Source organism: Eptesicus fuscus, chromosome 4 (assembly GCF_027574615.1).
Source record: "Eptesicus fuscus isolate TK198812 chromosome 4, DD_ASM_mEF_20220401, whole genome shotgun sequence".
Lineage (NCBI taxonomy): Eukaryota > Metazoa > Chordata > Mammalia > Chiroptera > Vespertilionidae > Eptesicus > Eptesicus fuscus.
Genome location: NC_072476.1, coordinates 75,507,451 through 75,525,527, shown reverse-complemented (window position 1 = coordinate 75,525,527; position 18,077 = coordinate 75,507,451). Strand labels below are relative to the sequence as shown.

Below are 18,077 nucleotides of genomic sequence, written 5' to 3'. Positions count from 1 at the left end.
CAAATATGGAACTGACAAAGTTAAGAAAGCAGGCTTCACAAAATCTCCATCAGGCTTCAAGAGCAGGATTTGAAAAATTACTGCAATAAGCCAAAGGTCTCCACAGCTGAAATGACCCAGCAAAACTAAAGCTCAGCTAATGGAAGAAATGTCAGTAAGAGATGACCACAGTGCTCAGTTCTGAACTGAATGCAAATGTGTCAGTGGTATAATTCACTTTGGATTTGGAAAGGGAGTTCCTAAAATAAATTAATTCTTTAAAAAAAAAAAACAACAACATAAAAAAGGCGTCCCTTACTTTATGATTACTTACTAGTATAAACTGGAAAATCAGAAATAAAAATATTTAAGTTAGTAGGGCTCAGGAATCCAATTCAATTTACCCGGGCCCTTGTTTCTAGCAGGGTGACCCAAGCAAACTTCATCTCATAGAACTTAGAGAGCTTCCCCATCATGCCTGTCCTACCTGAACTATACCCAGTTCCTGAAAATAGTTTTCCCTTATATCCAATTCACTGTGGATCCTAGTCTGTAATTCAAAAGCTGCTAACTGACTAAAGCTAATAACTTTCACCCTGTACCTTCTCAACAGATCTGCACAGTTAATAGAGGAATTTAGAGGCAATGCTTAAATTCAGTGTTTATTTTAACCAAAAGGAAGCCCAGTACAGAAACAGTCTAAAATTGAAATCATCTGACTTGAGTTGGAAAGTCCAAGAACTCCTAAGGTTCTATAGACCCTAGTTGGAGAATTAAGGCCCTTTCCAAAAAAATATCAACTGCAGATGGTTGGTGTGGCTTAGTGGTTGAGTGTCTACCTATGAGACAGGAATCACAGTTCGATTCCCAGTCAGGGCACATGCCTGGATTGCAGGCTAAATCCTCATGCGGATCATGCAGGAGGCAAGCCTACCAATGACTCTCTCTCATCAATGATGTTTCTATCTCTCTCTCTGAAATCAACAAAAATATATTTTAAAAATATACCAACTGCAATTGATTAAAATGTCTGAAATGCTTAAATCCATGAATTGATAATGAACAACAATACCTCACTGATTATCTTTGGAGGATGGTAAGGGGTCAACTCATTATTGAAAATTGTCTTTTCCATACACACTTTTTCTCAGAATAACTAAACTGTTGCTGAAATGAAATCCTTCTACAAAAGTTTCCTGGCTAATAAGTGAGGAAGAAACGATAAAGCTAAAATAGCAACATTTTGAAGCTCCTAATGAAATAATGGACCTAAGCATTGATCATGAATGGCCTTTAACATCACAGAGGGGCAACCAAATGCTATGTCTCCTGACAAAAGTAAACAACACTTCTTATGAAGTATTCATGCCAAAAGAAAAAAAAAAAACAAAACAGAAAGATCCTAGTCAAGCTTCCTTTTCTAATTTTCAGTTGTATAGGGCATAAAGAAGGTAGGGATAAGTAAATAAAATAAAACCACCAAAAGGATAAAAAACAGCAAATTCAGAATGTAGGAAACTCTATAGGACAAAAGGCCTAGTTTCTTCAACAAATAAATTACAAGAAAGAGAGAAACCTACAGATTAAAAGATATTTAAGAGACCTCTCAACACATATAAATATGGACCTTATCTGGATCCCATTTCAACAAACTGTAAATTAAAAAGAAATTTATAAGATATTTGGGGAAATGTGAGCATTGATGGAATATATAATGATGTTAAGGAATTACTCATTTTTAGATATAAGAATGGCATTATAACTATTTTAAAAAATCCTTATCTTTTAGGGTACATATCAAAATACATATAAAATGATCTGAAAACAAGGATTTGATAAAAAGTAATCTGGTGATGGGGTAGAGGATTGATGAAACAAGCCTGGCAGGGAATTGATAACTGCTGAAGCTGGGTGACAGTACACAGGGATGATTATACTATTCTTTCTTTTGTTTGTTACTATTACAAAAGATTTTAAAAGCAAGAGAAGGGGACACACATAACCAATTGCATTGTACAGACCTTATGTGCATCTGGATTAAACCAAACCCCTAAAAAATCTTATAAGAATATCAGGGAAATGTGTACATTCACTGGATATTTCATATTTAAACAATTGTTAATACTTCAGGTGTGATAATGGGTATTAAAAATAACCTTACCTATTAGAGGTATACAATAAAATATTTATGGCTGAAATACTACCTGGTATTTGTCTCAAAATAATCCAAAGGAACAGGATGGGGGAATGAGAAGTAGAGATGAAGTAAAGATTGGCCGTGGCTGATAACTGTTGAAGTCAGATGATGGATAAAGGGGATTCCTTATACCACTATACTTTTGTATATGTTTTAGATTTGCCATTAAAAAAAATTAACCTGTGTTAGAAGTCAGGATAATGGTTACTTTTGTAGAGAATGGGAGAGGCAATAAGGGCTTCTGGAGTGGTAGGAATGTTCCATCCTACACAGCTTTGCTCACTTCGTGATAACTCATCAATCTACACATTATGATTTGTGCACTTCTCAGCATATATTACACTGCAATCAAAAATTAATCCAGTGCTTCAATGCAAGGGAAGACTCTATGGTAGAACTGCAGGCAGCCGCACTGCCACCTACTGCCCCATCTTCCGAAATCATTTCAGACAGATGGCAGACGCAGACGCACACCTCTCCCCTCTCCCCTCTCCCCCGCTCCACTCCTCCCGATGTCCTCCAATGGGGACTCGCGGAGTGTGCGTTCCTCCTCGCTCCCCCAATCAGCGAGTCCGCACCAGATCAGCGCGCCCAATCACAGCCCTCCACATGCTGGAGGGCCGGCCTCCCACACACGCGCAGGAGGCTTCCGGAGAGGCTGCGGGCTACAGAAAGGCTCGGCCCAAAGGCGGCTCCACAGGCTGCGCGGCATCGCCGAAGAGTCCGCACTGCCACCTACTGCCCCATCTTCCGCAGGCGGCATCAACCATCCATCACCCGCCCGGACCACAGGTGCCCCCACTTCTCAGGGCCAAGGTACTAACCCAGACACTCAAATACGAGTTAGGGGAAGCATGTAGTAATAGCACGTAGAAGCGAATGCTTGTTTTAATCACATTCTATTTCACAGTAAGGAAAAGCATATTGTCTCAAATGCCTCTTTTCCTTCCAAGCCATTTGAGTTTCAGAATCTCCCACCTTTTATATAGAGGTAAAATCAAGGGGCCTAGGGACTTGTTCATTCCACATATTTCTGGAGCACCTGCTGCATGTCAGGGTCTTAGCTGGGGCAGGCATGGCCATCCTCCCTAATTTACAAGTACAGGAACAGAGGCTAAGTGACAGTTTTGGAAAGCTGGAAGAGCTGGGGGTCACACCTAGATGTCTGTCTCGTAAATGCAGGCTCTTCACCACATCACACTGCATAACCAAGTGTTGTAAGAAGATAGGGCGAGGGAAATTCTATTCTGACTGGGTAGGATTCAGGATGTACAAAGGGTATTCTAGGCTAGGTGGTGTTCAATAAATGGTAGCTGGTACTGCATTCCCAAGTATACTCTCTTAACAGACAAGGAGACAATTATCTCCATATACTTATTTGTTGCAGATTATTATGTTCATTTTTTGGCAAAAAGTTTTTACTTATTCAGGAATCCATGAAAACGTTCCCCTAGATTTGTCTCAGAATAGCAGACAGCTGACTATACCCCATATCTAGGTGACAAATATAGTCGATTCATTTACTAATCTTCCCTTCATATCTAAGAAAGTGTTAGCAATAACTTTCCTGAAATTCTTCGTTCTCTTCTCTGTACTTCCATAGTCCTTTTCTTTTAATTCATATATAGGACATCAGAACAAGTTTTGCAATATAATTGAGTCCATGTCAAGTTTCATCACTACAACAGTGGTTTCCAAAAGGAGTATTATTAGCCCTAGAGGGCATTTTAGAATATATGGGGGTGTTTTTTTGTTTGTTTGTTTTGTTTTTTACTGTGAGAATGACAGCCAATGGGCACTTAATGGGCAGAACAACAGAAAATTAGATAACCTACACTGCTGAGACTGTCCAATACATCAAAACATCATCCTTTTTGGGAGCCAGAGTTTTCAGTATGGGAAGGATACAAATATGGACTAGAGGAAGGCAAGGAAGAACCCTATGGGGATATACTGGAATTGGAAGTATTAGTATGAACTCATTATTTAAAAAATAAATAAATAAATAATAAAAATATATATATATATATATTTATGTGTATATATATATATATATGTATATATATATATATATATATATGCATGGATGTGCACATCTGTATGCTTATGAGTTTACTAGAGGCCCTGTGCATGAAATTCATGCACTGGGGGGCGGGGGGATCCCCTCAGCTCGGCCTGCACCCTCTTGCAGTCTGGGAGCCCTTGGGGGATGTCCGACTGCCACAGAGGCAGAAGAGGCTCCTGCCACTGCTGCTGCGCTCACCAGTAGTGAACTCAGCTTCTGGCTGAGCTGCGCTCCCCCTATGGGAGCGCACTGACCACCAGGGGGCAGCTCCTGCATTGAGCAGGATCAGGCCAAAACTGACTCTCCAACATCCCCCAGATTGTGAGAGGGCACAGGCCAGGCTTAGGGACTCCACCAGTGCACAATTGGGGCCAGGGAGGGACACAGGGAGGGATGCGGGAGGTTGGCCAGCTGGGGAGTGACTGTGGGAGGGCTCCAGGGCATGTCCAGCCAGTCTTGCTCAGTCCCAATCGGCCGGACCTCAGCAGCAAGCTAACCTACGGTTGGAGCATCTGCTCCCTGGTGGTCAGTACACGTCATAGCAAGCGGTTGAGCAGCCTTAGCATATCATTAGCATATTACACTTTGATTGGTTGAACGGACGACCCGACACTTAGCATATTAGGCTTTTATTATATAGGGTGTATACATATTTTCAACTGAATGGGCCAAGAAGCAAAAACTCCACAATGACAACAGGACATCTAATATGCAGATCTTGGCTTCTAATACCATTCTCTTTAAAAGGAACCAGGATGCCTTGGAGAAAGAGCTGATACCTGGGCCAGAGCAGGAAAGGTACAAGATGAGCTTAGAACATTGAGAGTCAGCTTGAAAGGGCTCCTACTAGCCAAATATGGAACAAGAATGGTAATGAATCATTAAAAAGAAAAACAAGAGAAATCCACAATCCAGAAGATCATATTGATAATGAACAGATAAATATAATTCAAAGGAAGAAATGGGAAAGTAGGGAGGGCTCATGCTCACAGTAGAATACTGAGTACTAACTAGTAAATGAGGAAGTATTACTGGAGTTGGAAAACCATCATTTTGCAATTGTTGTAATAAAGACTGATTCAGGCAAGATGCCTCAATAGATGCTAAATCTAGGGGGAAACCTTTGCTAAACATGATATTTGCATATTAAAATATCTCTCCACAGATTGCCTAGTAGTCATAATGGAGAAAAATCATAACTCTCCAGTGTGGAAATAAGACACACTTGACTAGGTGATCAAAATTAACACAGCCAGTGAAGGCAGATCGACAACAGGTATCTCTAGGTGTGCCTCGAGAAGGACAAAATAGCACTGACAATATTCTGACTGGGAAAGCATATCTGGAATCTAATCATAAGGAAACCTCAGACAAACCCAAAAGGAAGAATATCCTATTTAAAAAAGGGACTGGCTTCTTTAAAAATGTCAGGTCATATACACTAAAGCATTTAGGATAAAGAGCTGTAATATATGCAAAAAAACTCTTCAAAAAGTAAAAAAAAAAAGTGTGTATATAGAGAATGAGAAAGCAAAAACAAATGGGTCAAAATGGTGACAATATGTAAATCTGGGGTAAGGGTCAGATGCTCTTTGTATTATTCTTATGATTTTTTTTGTAAATTTCAAATTATTTCCATATAAAAATTAAAAAATATTCGATCCACATATCATGTATGACATGGCAGACATCTACACTATTAAAAATATCTGTTTATAATTAACAAAACTCCATTTTACATATAAAAACAAAGCACTTTGGGGGGCATAATTTGAAAATAAGCTGAATTTTCCATAAATGCAACTACTAGGTAAACTGAGGAAAGACAGCACTTTGATTCATTCAGAACTTTACCAAGAATTGTTCACCATTTTGTGAATAAAGCTGTCAGCACCTATGATAATGCTATAATACCAAATGGTATTTGACTTTGCTAATACACCACATCTGTATCCATCTGCATTTCTGTCTGTGGTTCACAGTGATTCTACATTTCAGTGCAAACATGTAGTTACTAATCTTCAGATTCTCCACAGCTCTGTTTTGGCTGGTTCCTGCCCATACATCCAATGCCAGGTCTCACAAATCAACTCTTGCTCTCCAAGGTAGACGATATAGCTAGCTATGAAAGAATCCTGCCTGCTCAAATTATGGGAAGAACCCATAAACACAGAGAGACTTTCTTCTTATTTAACATAAGCCAAAAAAAAAAAAAAAGAGAGAAAGAAATTTTTTGGAAAATATTAGATCAGCACTGGAACTGATCCACAAATTACATTATCCCCATAAAACTATCACCAATCATCTGATGTTATCACAATGATGTTATCTATAAAATAAATTATATATATGTAGCATGTACATTTCTATAAAATGATCATAGGGTCAGTGATTTCTTTAGGCTTTGTTATTTTATAAAAGAAGGGCTGCTATTAGTGTAATATAACATAGGGAACAGGAGCCTATAATGAGGAGCCTACTGCCTGAGAAGTGTTACCTAACTATTTTCCTTAAATGGTTTATATGAGATTATCACACTGCTTTCAAATCTATCTGTCATCTGGCAATGAAATAGAGGAGTAAAAAAGCTGTCTGAAGACCACAAGTTAAGAAATGACGATAAAAAAAGATGAAAGAGTATTAGCAGGTTTGGCTCAGTGGATAGAGCGTCGAGTCCTGGGTCTGATTCTGGTCAAGGGCATATGCCGGGGTTGCAGGCTTGATCCCCAGTGTGGAGCATGCAGGAGGCAGCCAATCAATTTCTCTCTCTCACTATTGATGTTTCTATCTCTCTCTCCCTCTCGCTTGCTCTCTGAAATCAATAAAAATATATTTAAAAAAAAAATATAAAACAAATTTTTCTTTGCAGATAACATAAAACAGAGGCTGCAGAGCAACTAACTAACTATACAATAAAAATGGACAAAAACAAAAAAGAATTGTTTACATAACTTAGGAAGACCATTCATCAAGGCAAAAAAGAAATAGCAGGATAACAAAAATGATTTTGCCATGTGTGAAACAAAAGTCTAATTCTTCTTCAAAGCTAAAATGTACTTATCTGAATTGGGTTATCATAAAAGCATCATTTCATAATACATCATATGAACATATTATCATAAACATATGGAATGACTGAAAATGACACACGGGTACCTACCGAGGTGACAGTCTTCTTTTTCTCTTGCTTCCCATTTCTGGCTGTCCACATATGCTGCAGAAAGCAGACATCGTTTACCTGAGGAAAAAAGACAATTATCTCAACATTCATGGTTTCACAACAGGTTCAGTTTATATGCCTGTTTCGTTAAACATATCTTTGTAATATGTTCAATTTATTAGATTTAAAGATTCTAACATGATACTGTAACCAACATTGCACAGTTAACAATTCAGTTCCTGACAAAATGCACTCAACCTCTAGCAAGTATAAGATACAGAAAACTAAAAAAAACAAAACAAAACAAAACAAAACAGAAAACTGAAAATTTATACAATAATGTTATGTGTAGAAATGCTGGTAATTTTGTTCCTTTAACTTTAGGCCTAGGAACCATTTGCTTCCATTAAATTATAGCCGAGGTAAGCCCTAGGACCCTTTGGAACTGAAAACATTTGCTGAACTGTTGCTTAACTCATTAATCGAATGCCTCATAATCATTAGTTGGTTCTCAAAACATTGCCATGTTACTTAGATCGGCATATTTACCCTTATTTCACATAAAGCAAACAATAATATCTTACCCAGTAAACCAGCACCCTAGTGGTAAATAAGAGAAACCAATAAGCCAAATTTCAGGTAACTCACAAACTGGCATAGCTGTATTCCCAGTACCTAGCACAAGGGCTGGCATATGGCAATGCTCAACAAATGAGCTCAAATGAAAACCTTTTGTGCTTCAAAGGACACTATCCGGAAAGTGAAAGGAAAACTCACAGAATGAGAAAACATTTGCAAATCATTTATCTGATAAGGAATTTGTGTCCTGAATATATAAATAATTCTTACTACTCAAAATTTCTAAAGACAAATAACCCAACTGAAAATGGGCAAAGGATTTGAACAAATATTTCTAAAACAGGAAAAGTATGCACACACACACACACAAACATATATACATACATGCAAATGGCTAGCAAGTACATGAAAAGATGTTTAGTATCATTTGCTATTAGGGAAATGCAAAATACATTGAAATTCCACTTCATACCCACTAAGGTGACTATAATAAAAAAAGACAGATAGTAACAGTTGTTGATATAAATGTAGAAAAACTGGAACCTTTTACATTTCATGTGAAAATGTAAAGTAGTGCAGCCACTTTGGAAAAATTTGTCAGTTCCTTAAGACATAAAAATGAAGTTACCATATAACCCAGCAATTCCACTCCTAGGTATATACCCAAGAGAAATGAAAGTGTGTTTCCACACAAAAATTTGTATAAAAATGTTCACAGCAATATTATTCATAATAGCCAAAAAGTGGAAACAATGCAGATATGTTGAATAGATACATAAAATGGTGGTGTATTCTTATAATGGGCTATTATTTGGCAATAAAAAAAGAAATGAAGTAGATACATGACTACACCATGGATGGATCTCTACAACATAATGCTAAATGAAAAAGAAGCCAGTCACAAAAGACCAAATATTCTATAATTACATTTATAGGAAAAGTCCATAATAGACAAATCTATAGAGACAGAAAGCAGATTAGTGGTTGCCTAGATTTGGAGGGTTAGGGGTCAGGAAAACTTCAGGGAAGTTGGGGAGTAACTTACTGTTTGTTTTTATTTTGTTTTGTATTTTGAGGTGGTGAAAATGTCCTAAATTGACTGTGATGATGGCTAGAAGAGGGTGTTAGGTCCTTAGAGTGATATGTGAAGGATATAAGGAGTGACATAAGGACTTGACTTGCCATTGCTCACTTTGAAGATATTTGAGAAAGGGACCATCAGCCAAGGAATGCAGATGGTTTTTTAAAAGATAGAAAAGGCATGGAAGCAGATTCTACATCCCTTTCAACACTTTGATTTTAGCACAGCAAGACCCCGTGTCAGACTTTTGAACTACAGAACTGTAATATAATAAATCTGCATTGTTCTAAGCCAATAGTCGGCAAACCGCGGCTCGTGAGCCACATGCGGCTCTTTGGCCCGTTGAGTGTGGCTCTTCCACAAAATACCACGGCCTGGGCGAGTCTATTCTGAAGAAGTGGCATTAGAAGAAGTTTAAGTTTAAAAAATTTGGCTCTCAAAAGAAATTTCAATCGTTGTACTGTTGATATTTGGCTCTGTTGACTAATGAGTTTGCCGACCACTGTTCTAAGCCACCAAATTTGTGGTAATTTGGTAACCTGCTTATCCTTCAGCCAGTCAATATTTAACACAACCATTCTCTAACTTAACTATCCACTATAAGAAGAAATATTTTTCCATTTAATTCTGAAAAAAATACCTCCAAGGACCAGAATTTCAAAGTTTAGAGAACACAGATTGGCTCTATCTCACACCTTAAGACAGACAGACATTCCATTTTCTGTAAGCCTTTAAAAGCAGGATGTTCATCTTTCTGAGATGCTTTATAAATGACACCATTTAAAGTTCTTTCCATCTCTGTATAGTAGTTGGAAGGTCTATATATTAACACTGGAATCAAAGAATTTCTATAAAGTTGGACAGAACAATACATTTGCTGTGAGTTTGTACAAAGTAGACTATTTTTCCTCTCTTATCCTGTAATGGTTCAAGATGTTTTGATGACTTAAAAGTCAGGCTCCTTATCAGCATTTTCAAATCTGGAGGGGTCTATAATGCACTATCCTACTTATTTATATTACTTGCCTACAGCCTCCATTTCCTAATTTCAAGACTCCTTTCATCTCTGGCCTAACCCAGTGCTTGTTTAATATAACTTCCTGTAATGATGGAAATGTTCAATTCTCAGCTGTTCCATGCAGTAGTAACTGGCCACAGGTGTCTAGTGAACACTTATACTGTAGCTAGTGTGACTAAGAAAATGAATTTTAAATTTTATTTAATTTTCACTTATTTGAATAGCCATATGCAGCTAGTAGCTACCACACTGGAATAATAGCTCAGGTGTATAACCTACTGCAAGTTCATCAGTTCAAACTAAGACCAAAATGCTAACTGGAAATTCTCTCCCTTATCTAATCGCCATTCCCTTTGTTAGAATGAATGATTGTCCCCAAACATTCTAAGCAAGCACAATACCCTCCCTAATAGACCATCTAAGGTCTTGTTTACATCGAAACATGAACAAGCATAACTAAATATGCTTGTAAATAGCTACAACAGCTGGAGATGCCAGGCACTGTGCATACCACTGCACCAAATGTGTGGCATTACATATTTTTACCAGCTAGGTCAACCGGTTCATCCTCAGAAAACTTCCGGTGGCCAACTTTGTGATCTCACGTTGATATTTAATGGCTGTGCTGAAGAAGTGTGAGCAGGAGTGTATGTGTTGCTTTTCTATAGGGGCGAGAGGAGGAATGTTGGAAAGAGGAGATAATAGGCACTGAAACATCGACTGGGGTTGTCTTAACCATATAATCATACACACTTGTCAGGATTTAGCTTCTGAAAATGTTAAAAAATATTTCTTCCAATGTCTTTATCAGCAGATCCATTAAACAGGTTTTGAGTGGGCTGCCATCCACGCAGATAGCCAAGTGCTTTAGAAGTAACGATTCCCATTCATTGTCTAAAGGTAGAAGACTCGCAAAGGAAGGTCAATCAAAAATTGTGTCCAAGGTCATCCGGTAAAGTGAGGTGAGTACACGGAAAACCTCCCCCACCAACTGAAGACCGGGGGTTCTGGCCAATGTGAGGCGGTGAAGGGGACGCTAGGACGCCCCTCCAAGGAAACCTCAGCAGGGAGACAAGGTTCATAGCCCCAGGGGTGGACACATCTGGGCTTTTCAGGTTCCGCAGGAGGCAACCCCCCTAACACAAACCCGGCAAGTCATACGCAAAAGCGTTCACGGCCAGACTTCCTCTGCTCTGTACACCTGCGGATGGGCAGACACCATTACTTCACGAAAGGAGATGGGTCAGAGACCCTACCTCCGCTTTCTGTGCCACCGAACATCCCAAATGACTTCTCTAGCAACAAGATCCCAGGAGCATCCCCTCTCCTCTTCAAAGCCCATCGCTCCTTTCACCCAAGGAACAGAGTTCTCAGGGACCTAACGGAGCAGCCCCACGAAGGCAGCAGCCACCCACCTGCCAGGGAGAGCTGAGGCAGAGGCACTTTCCGCGCCAGGAGGAGCCCGTGCCGCACCATGGGGGCCGCCATCTTGGAGTATACCAAGGCGGACGCCGACCGGGGGGGGGTTGCAGGCGGAGGAAGGGGTGGGGCCCCCGTCGCGCTGACGCACCGCCCCCCCCCCGGCTCCCGCAGTTGGTGCGGCCCGGGACGGCATGGCTGTCGCACTCAGGCCTACGAAGCAGGCTGTACTGCGGGCGCTGCGCTCCTCGGTGTATGCTGGGGTGGGAGGCTCTGGCTCCGCCTGCTGCCGCTGCCCCCTCGGAGGTATCCGCGGGCTCGCGCCGTGAAGCGGGGGCGGGACAGAAGGGACCTTTACACCTCCGCGGGCACCACGTTGGAGAAATAACAGCGCCACGGTCACTTACCGGCCTGGAGCAGCCGAGCGTGGCTTCGCGCGAGTGTGCAACGATGACCCCTGGGTGTCGTGCACACCCATGTACCTGGGAACCCAAGGACCGCCGGGCCGGGGTCTTGACCTTGGTGCTGTGGTATCCCCTCGGAGCGGGCGACGTTGCCCCGTACCCCTGGGGTGCGGTGCCCAGCAGAGTTTGGGAGCGGAGTCCCAGCTCTGCAGCTAACAATCTGAAAGACCTTGAACAGGTTCCTTCATCTGTACAATTAATTACCCCTTAATGTCTTTGTGAAAATGAATTTGGAAATGCCGATGAGTGATACAGCCTGTAACACCTTGTATCGGGCATTATTCTAATGTTTTACAGTCATTCCTTTTCTTCTTACAACACCCAGTGACAGAGTACCATTCTTTTCTCCATTTACAGGGGAGGAAACAGCAAGTATATCTAATGTGCCGAAGGTTAGAGGGAACTGGTAGGGGAGGGATTTGAACACAGGCAGCCCCACAGTAGAGTTCTGCTGTCACCCTTTATATGGACTGGCTCTCCAATCGGCAATTATTATTGTTACCTTTTTGGTGCAGTGCCCAGAGCTCTTCTGGTGGTTGATTCTCTGGCCAAGCTCCACGCCACGCACAGCCTGGCATCCTAAAGAAGTGGTGATGTTTCCCAAACTCATCTTTTCTGCTAAGTTGTGGCTAGTGATTTCTGATATATCTTGAGGTTACTGAGAGTCCAAATGTGAGAGGCCATACTCATTTCACAAATGACAGGACTGGGGATTCCAGTGGTCACACTATAGCTTTTTCCACTGCACTATGTGCTTCTGCCTAGATAAGCCAAAACAAGATGTTCCTGTTTTGCATTTAAACAATAGCCTTTAGTTTGTTTGTTTTGAAATCCCCTTGTTGTCCCTTAACCAGATGGTGAAAGTCTGTTTGTCTCTCAGATCCCAGATTCCTGCCATCTCATCCCCGTACACAATTAATCACTAGCTCCTTTTGCACACATAAACATAACTTGTCTTGCTGAGGATTTGCATTATCTGGTAGTTTGGAGATGTTTTTTCCCCACCAGGGTGACTGTTATATTTGTACCTATCTAGACAAATTATTTATACTAAGTGAATCAGTTATTAGAGACAGTCATATTATTTGCGAAGTATAAAACAGTCAAAATGATATTACTCTTTTTCTTTCTCTGATTTTTAGCTAAAAGATATCTACTTACAGATAATATTGTGAAATTAAAAGAATTTCAGCAAAAGAAGGTGGCTATTGCATACAGTCTTCCTGGTACCAAAGGTAATTGAATCTGTTTTGTTAATTCTTACATTGTTCTGTCATTCAAGTTTTCTCTGTCTCTATCCTTATTCAGTCTCTCCTTCAATGTCTCAGAAAAATTGAGTTTCCTGGTGTACCCTGACATGCACCTTTCATCTCATTCTCTACTACTGCAGAGTCTACAGCTTTCCTTTAATCCCTTTATCCAGGACCCCAGAGAAATAATAAAACCAGTCCTCCTGATCCATGCCACTTAAAGGTTCAGGGATCAGCAGCAACTGGGAGGTTGATTGGGATGCCAAACCTCAGGCCCTAGACGATTTGTATGCACAGTAAAGTCTGAGAGGAACTGCTTCAGTTGACTGGTGTTCACACTTTTTGATGCAACCTTTAGTAAAAAATACACTTTATGTTACATCTCCAGTACCCATATACATAACTATATATAAATGCAATAAAATGAAACAAAACCGTGCTATATGTGGTGATGCATGTTCATATTTTCTACCCTGTGCTGGAGAAGTCAATAGGCTAACACAAAGATTTATTTTAAACATTAGCAAAATATTGGCAATTATTGAGGCTGGGTAATGGGCACATGGGAGGTCAAACTACTTTTAGGTAGTCTGAAAACTTTTATTATAAAAAGCTAAAAATGCATCATCACCACGTAGGTCCTGTTCCTTGTCAGCATCTGAGAAATCTTGTTGCATTCTTTCCCCCTCTCCTGCACATTGAGTTTTTCCCAGTCCTTTAAATTCCTTGATAAACACAGCAAGACTCCCCTCTCTTTTAATCACTCTTTTACTTTCTTCTTTTTTTTAATTGTCTAACGTTTTACATATGTCTCCTTTTTCCCCAATTGCCCAACCCCGCCCCCCACCCCCTCCCAGCCATTCCCATCCCGGGCAAGCCCCCACTGCCCCAGTGTCTGTGTCCATTGATTATGCTAATATGCATGCGTACAAGTCCTTTAGTTGCTCTCTAACCCCCCTCCCCTACCATTTGTCTCTAGATCAATCTATTCTTGTTCATCAAATTATGTTGCTCATTATATCCCACATATGAGTGAGATCATGTGATATTTATCTTTCTCCAACTGACTTATTTCGCTTAGCATAATGCTCTCCAGTTCCATCCATGCTGTTGCAAATGGTAAAAAGTTCCTTCTTTTTTATAGTGGCGTATTATTCCATTGTGTAGATGTACCACAGTATTTTAATCCACTCATCTGCTGATGGGCACTTAGGCTGTTTCCAAATCTTAGCTATTGTAAATTGTGCTGCTATGAACATAGGGGTGTATATATCCTTTCTGATTGACGTTTCTGGTTTCTTGGGATCTTTTACTTTCTTTATTAACTTTTTAAAAAATATATATATTTCTTTATTGATTTCAGAGAGGATGGGAAAGGGAGAGAGATAGAAATATCAATGATGAGAGAGAATCATTGATCAGCTGCCTCCTGCACGCCCTCTACTGGGGATCAAGTCTGCAACCCGGGCATGTGCCCTTGGCAGAATCGAACCTGGGACCCTTCAGTCCGCAGGCCGACGGTCTATCCACTGAGCCAAACCTGCCAGGGCCTTTATTCACTTTTTTAGCTCTTCTTCCTTTACTGTCAACTGTTTAACCCTTTGCACTCGCTTGCTTTTTTCTCGATTCCTTTATTCTAATGCTAACCGTGTCAAGTCACACTCGACATCCAAGTGCAAAAGGTTAAGAGCACCTATTTAACACTTCTTGCTGCTCTTCACTCATAGTCCAGCCCTCTGGAAATCAGTCTTCCTTCATTGCTCTGCTAATCATCTCTCTATATAAAAGCCTAATATGCAAATTGTCCCCACTAGAGTTTGACTGGGAGACCAATTGCTCTCTATGACGTGCTCTGACCACCAGGGGGCAGCATGGAATGAAGGAAAGCCCTGGCCAGCGGCCAGCAGCCAGGGAAGGAAGGCCCTGGCTGGCAGCCAGCAGCTGGGGAAGGGAGGCCCTAAGCTGGCAGGTAGACATCCCTCTCGCAGTCCGGGACCCCTCACTCCTTACCACCTGCCTGCTCGCTGCTCCTTACTGCTCGGCTTGCTGCTCCTTAGCACTACTGCGGAGGTGGGAGAGGCTCCCACCACTGCTGCTATGCTCACCAGCCGTGAGCCCGGCTTCTGGCTGAGCGGTGCTCCCCCGGTGGGAGCACACTGACCACCAGGGGCAGCTCCTGCATTGAGCATCTGCCCCTTGGTGTTCAGTGCACATCACAGTGACTGGTCGTTCTGGTCGTTCCGCCATAATGGTCGCTTAGGCTTTTATTATATAGAATAGATAGTCATGTGTTACCTACTCCATCACTGTTTTCAGGTAACTTTCTATAAGTATATCTTGTCTTCTTGACTAGACTTTGCTCTTTCAGGGTAGGAACCATACCTCTTGTGTATGAATATGTGATAAGCACTTACATCTTGATTGATTAGTTTTAAAATACAAATTATATCTGTTGAAATTTTGGATTTTTAAGGTTTATTAAAAAGGACTAACAAGGCCCTAGCCAGTTTGGCTCAGTGGATAGAGCATCAGCCCTAGGACTGAAGGATCCTGGGTTTGATTCCAGTCAAGGGCACATCCCTCACTTGCAGGCTTGATCCCTGGCCCTAGTCAGGAGCGCATGCAGGAGGCATCCAATCCATGTGTCTCTCTCCCATCAATGTTTCTCTCTCTCTGTCTCTCCCTAAAAGTCAATGGAAAAATATCCTCAGATGAGGATTAACAAAAAACAATACAAAAAAAGGATAATGAAGTACAAGATGTAAAGTCATCCCATTGAAATCTTTTATATTGGAAATTGCTTAGAACTACTTAATAGAACAAATCCTCTTAACTCTAAGAAGAAATAGAAGGAATGAAATTAAGAACAATAATGCCTGTGATTACTGGCAGTTACTCTCTGCTGGCTCTGTGCTAAATGCTTCATGTATATTGTCTCAGGATAACCCCATGAGGTAGGTGTCATGATCCTAACTTTACACACGAGGAATCAGGTCTCACAGACGAGGGTCACCCCATAGCCTGCAAGTGGCAGAGCCTAGATTTCAGTTCGGGTCCTTCTATCGCTAAAACCTTTAACCATTATGTGGTTCTGCAAGTAAAGATGGGAGGGTCCACTCAAACCCAGTGGGCCTTCTTTTCCTGTAAATCCAGAGCAGTATCTTCCTCAGCTTCCAGATCTTGCATTTTCAATGTATATTATGGCACTTCTGTAAGCAGCATTCCTGCAAAGTTCTGAGCCTTGGAGCAATTCCTGTGGACTTTTCTTGGCAATTTCTGTTACTGAAAACAGCTCTGCCTTTTGGTGCCTGCCTTGCATCTCACTCCACATTCTGGCGAGAATACAGTTCCTTCCTAATGCCAAGAAGCTGTGTTTCCTTTTAGGGTGTGATGGTCCCCACAGTTGATCAGACGTAAGACAAGGGACAGAGACAGAGTATGATCACCTTGAAAAGAGTGACTTTTTTTTATTTGCCCTTATGCATTCTATAGTCCCTCAGTATGCTAACAACTGAGTAGAAAGAGACCAAGAGGAATGAAAGAGAGGTAAAGATGGGCCAAATGAAAGAGACACAGAATCATGTGAGTCAACCACTGTGGCATGTACAACCCTCTTCAGTTCACATTTTCCTTTCAGTTTTCCTGCTAGGTGCCCTGACAATGACTGGTTTAGATATCTTGGTTACATTTTCTTTTTTCCCCTCTCATAAGTCTCCTATAAATACAGTTGTTTGGGCTAAACCTCTGGGATACTTTCAAACTAGTGTGCATAAGGATTACCAGATATTAAAAAGTAGAGGCCCAGTGCATGAAATTCGTACACTGGTAGGGTCCCTAGTGGCTGCCTTCCCCCGGCCGGCCCCCTCCCCCTGGTTGAACTCCCGGACAAACTCCCGGTTGAGGGGACAATTTGCATACTATGCTTTTATTATATAGGATACATATTCTTGTGCTCCTGTTCCCAGAGATTCTGTGTTGGAAAGTCTTGAGTGGGGCCTGGGTTTTGCCCCTATGACACAGATGCTTTGTGTCACACACCATCTCTGACACTACTCGAGGGGACCAGCCTGTGATGGGAGCTGCGAGGCTGTGAGACCCTCTCAGTGGCTCTTCGCAGTGTGCCAGGTTCTGGCTTCCCTTCTCCCTGAGGTTAGACTGATAGTCCCAGTCAAACTCAGTGATGGTCATCCTACTGTGCTTTCTTCCAGAAACCTATTTAAGCAACTTGGAGGAGAAATTGACCCAGAACAAGCTCATCTTGAAGGAGGAGCTGAGAACCTTACTTCATTTATGTGAGTCCCGTGATGATGTGGAACTGGCTAAACATGTCATTTACAGGTGAGGCATTTCCTTAGAATTCTGCCAGCCTTTGTCTCTTCTTACTCTGTTCCATTTCCTGAGCAATTTCATCCACTTCCAAGGTTAGACATCACCTATACACCGATGACTGCCAAATCTCTTGTCCCGATGCCTGCCCTGAGCTCTAGACATTCATATTCATTCTTCTAGCAAACACTTGCTGGGTTCCTACTACATGCCAGGTGCTGGGGATAGAAAAACAGATAATTCATGCCCCAAGAAATCAGCAGCCTACTCACTAACTCCACTTACACATCCCTTCACATTCAACTTAAGCAAATTGCTTCCTTTTGCTGTGTTTCCTATTGCACTGGCCAGTCTCTCAGGGCAGATATCTGTGAGCCTCTTTCCCCTAATCTCATTTGCTTCCCTCCCTGACAGGATAAGAAATCCGACTGCTTCCACGTTCCTGGTGTCTCTCCTCTCTAGCCTTCCTCTCTCTGTCCCTGTTCCCAGTGTCTTAGTTCAGGCCTCAGTGTCTCTCACGTGGGTGACCAGTGGATTCC

At 41.4% G+C, this 18,077-nt stretch overlaps 2 protein-coding genes across 4 annotated transcripts in view; one reads left to right on the top strand and one right to left on the bottom strand.

Annotated features, from left to right (window-relative positions):
* The window catches only part of MRPS27 (mitochondrial ribosomal protein S27), a 78,430-nt gene extending 66,863 nt beyond the window's left edge, over window positions 1–11,567 (bottom strand). Inside the window, exons 1-2 of the mRNA XM_008161912.3 lie at window positions 11,495–11,567; window positions 7,402–7,479 (exon numbers count right to left, since the gene is read on the bottom strand). Of these exons, the coding sequence (XP_008160134.1) occupies window positions 7,402–7,479; window positions 11,495–11,567 (151 nt within the window). The remainder of the gene's footprint in view (window positions 1–7,401; window positions 7,480–11,494) is intronic.
* A 119-nt stretch (window positions 11,568–11,686) lies between these two features.
* Window positions 11,687–18,077, top strand: part of PTCD2 (pentatricopeptide repeat domain 2) — a 29,105-nt gene continuing 22,714 nt past the window's right edge. For 2 of the 3 annotated variants that reach the window (XM_028139622.2, XM_028139623.2), the window contains exon 1: window positions 17,483–17,550. Coding sequence is in view for 1 of the 3 variants with exons in the window: in XM_054714302.1 (XP_054570277.1) it covers window positions 11,693–11,804; window positions 13,105–13,197; window positions 17,421–17,550 (335 nt within the window). In the remaining 2 variants the exon portion in view is untranslated. Of the gene's footprint in view, window positions 11,805–13,104; window positions 13,198–17,420; window positions 17,551–18,077 lie in introns of those variants that run through there. The other variant, XM_054714302.1, reaches the window with a different exon arrangement.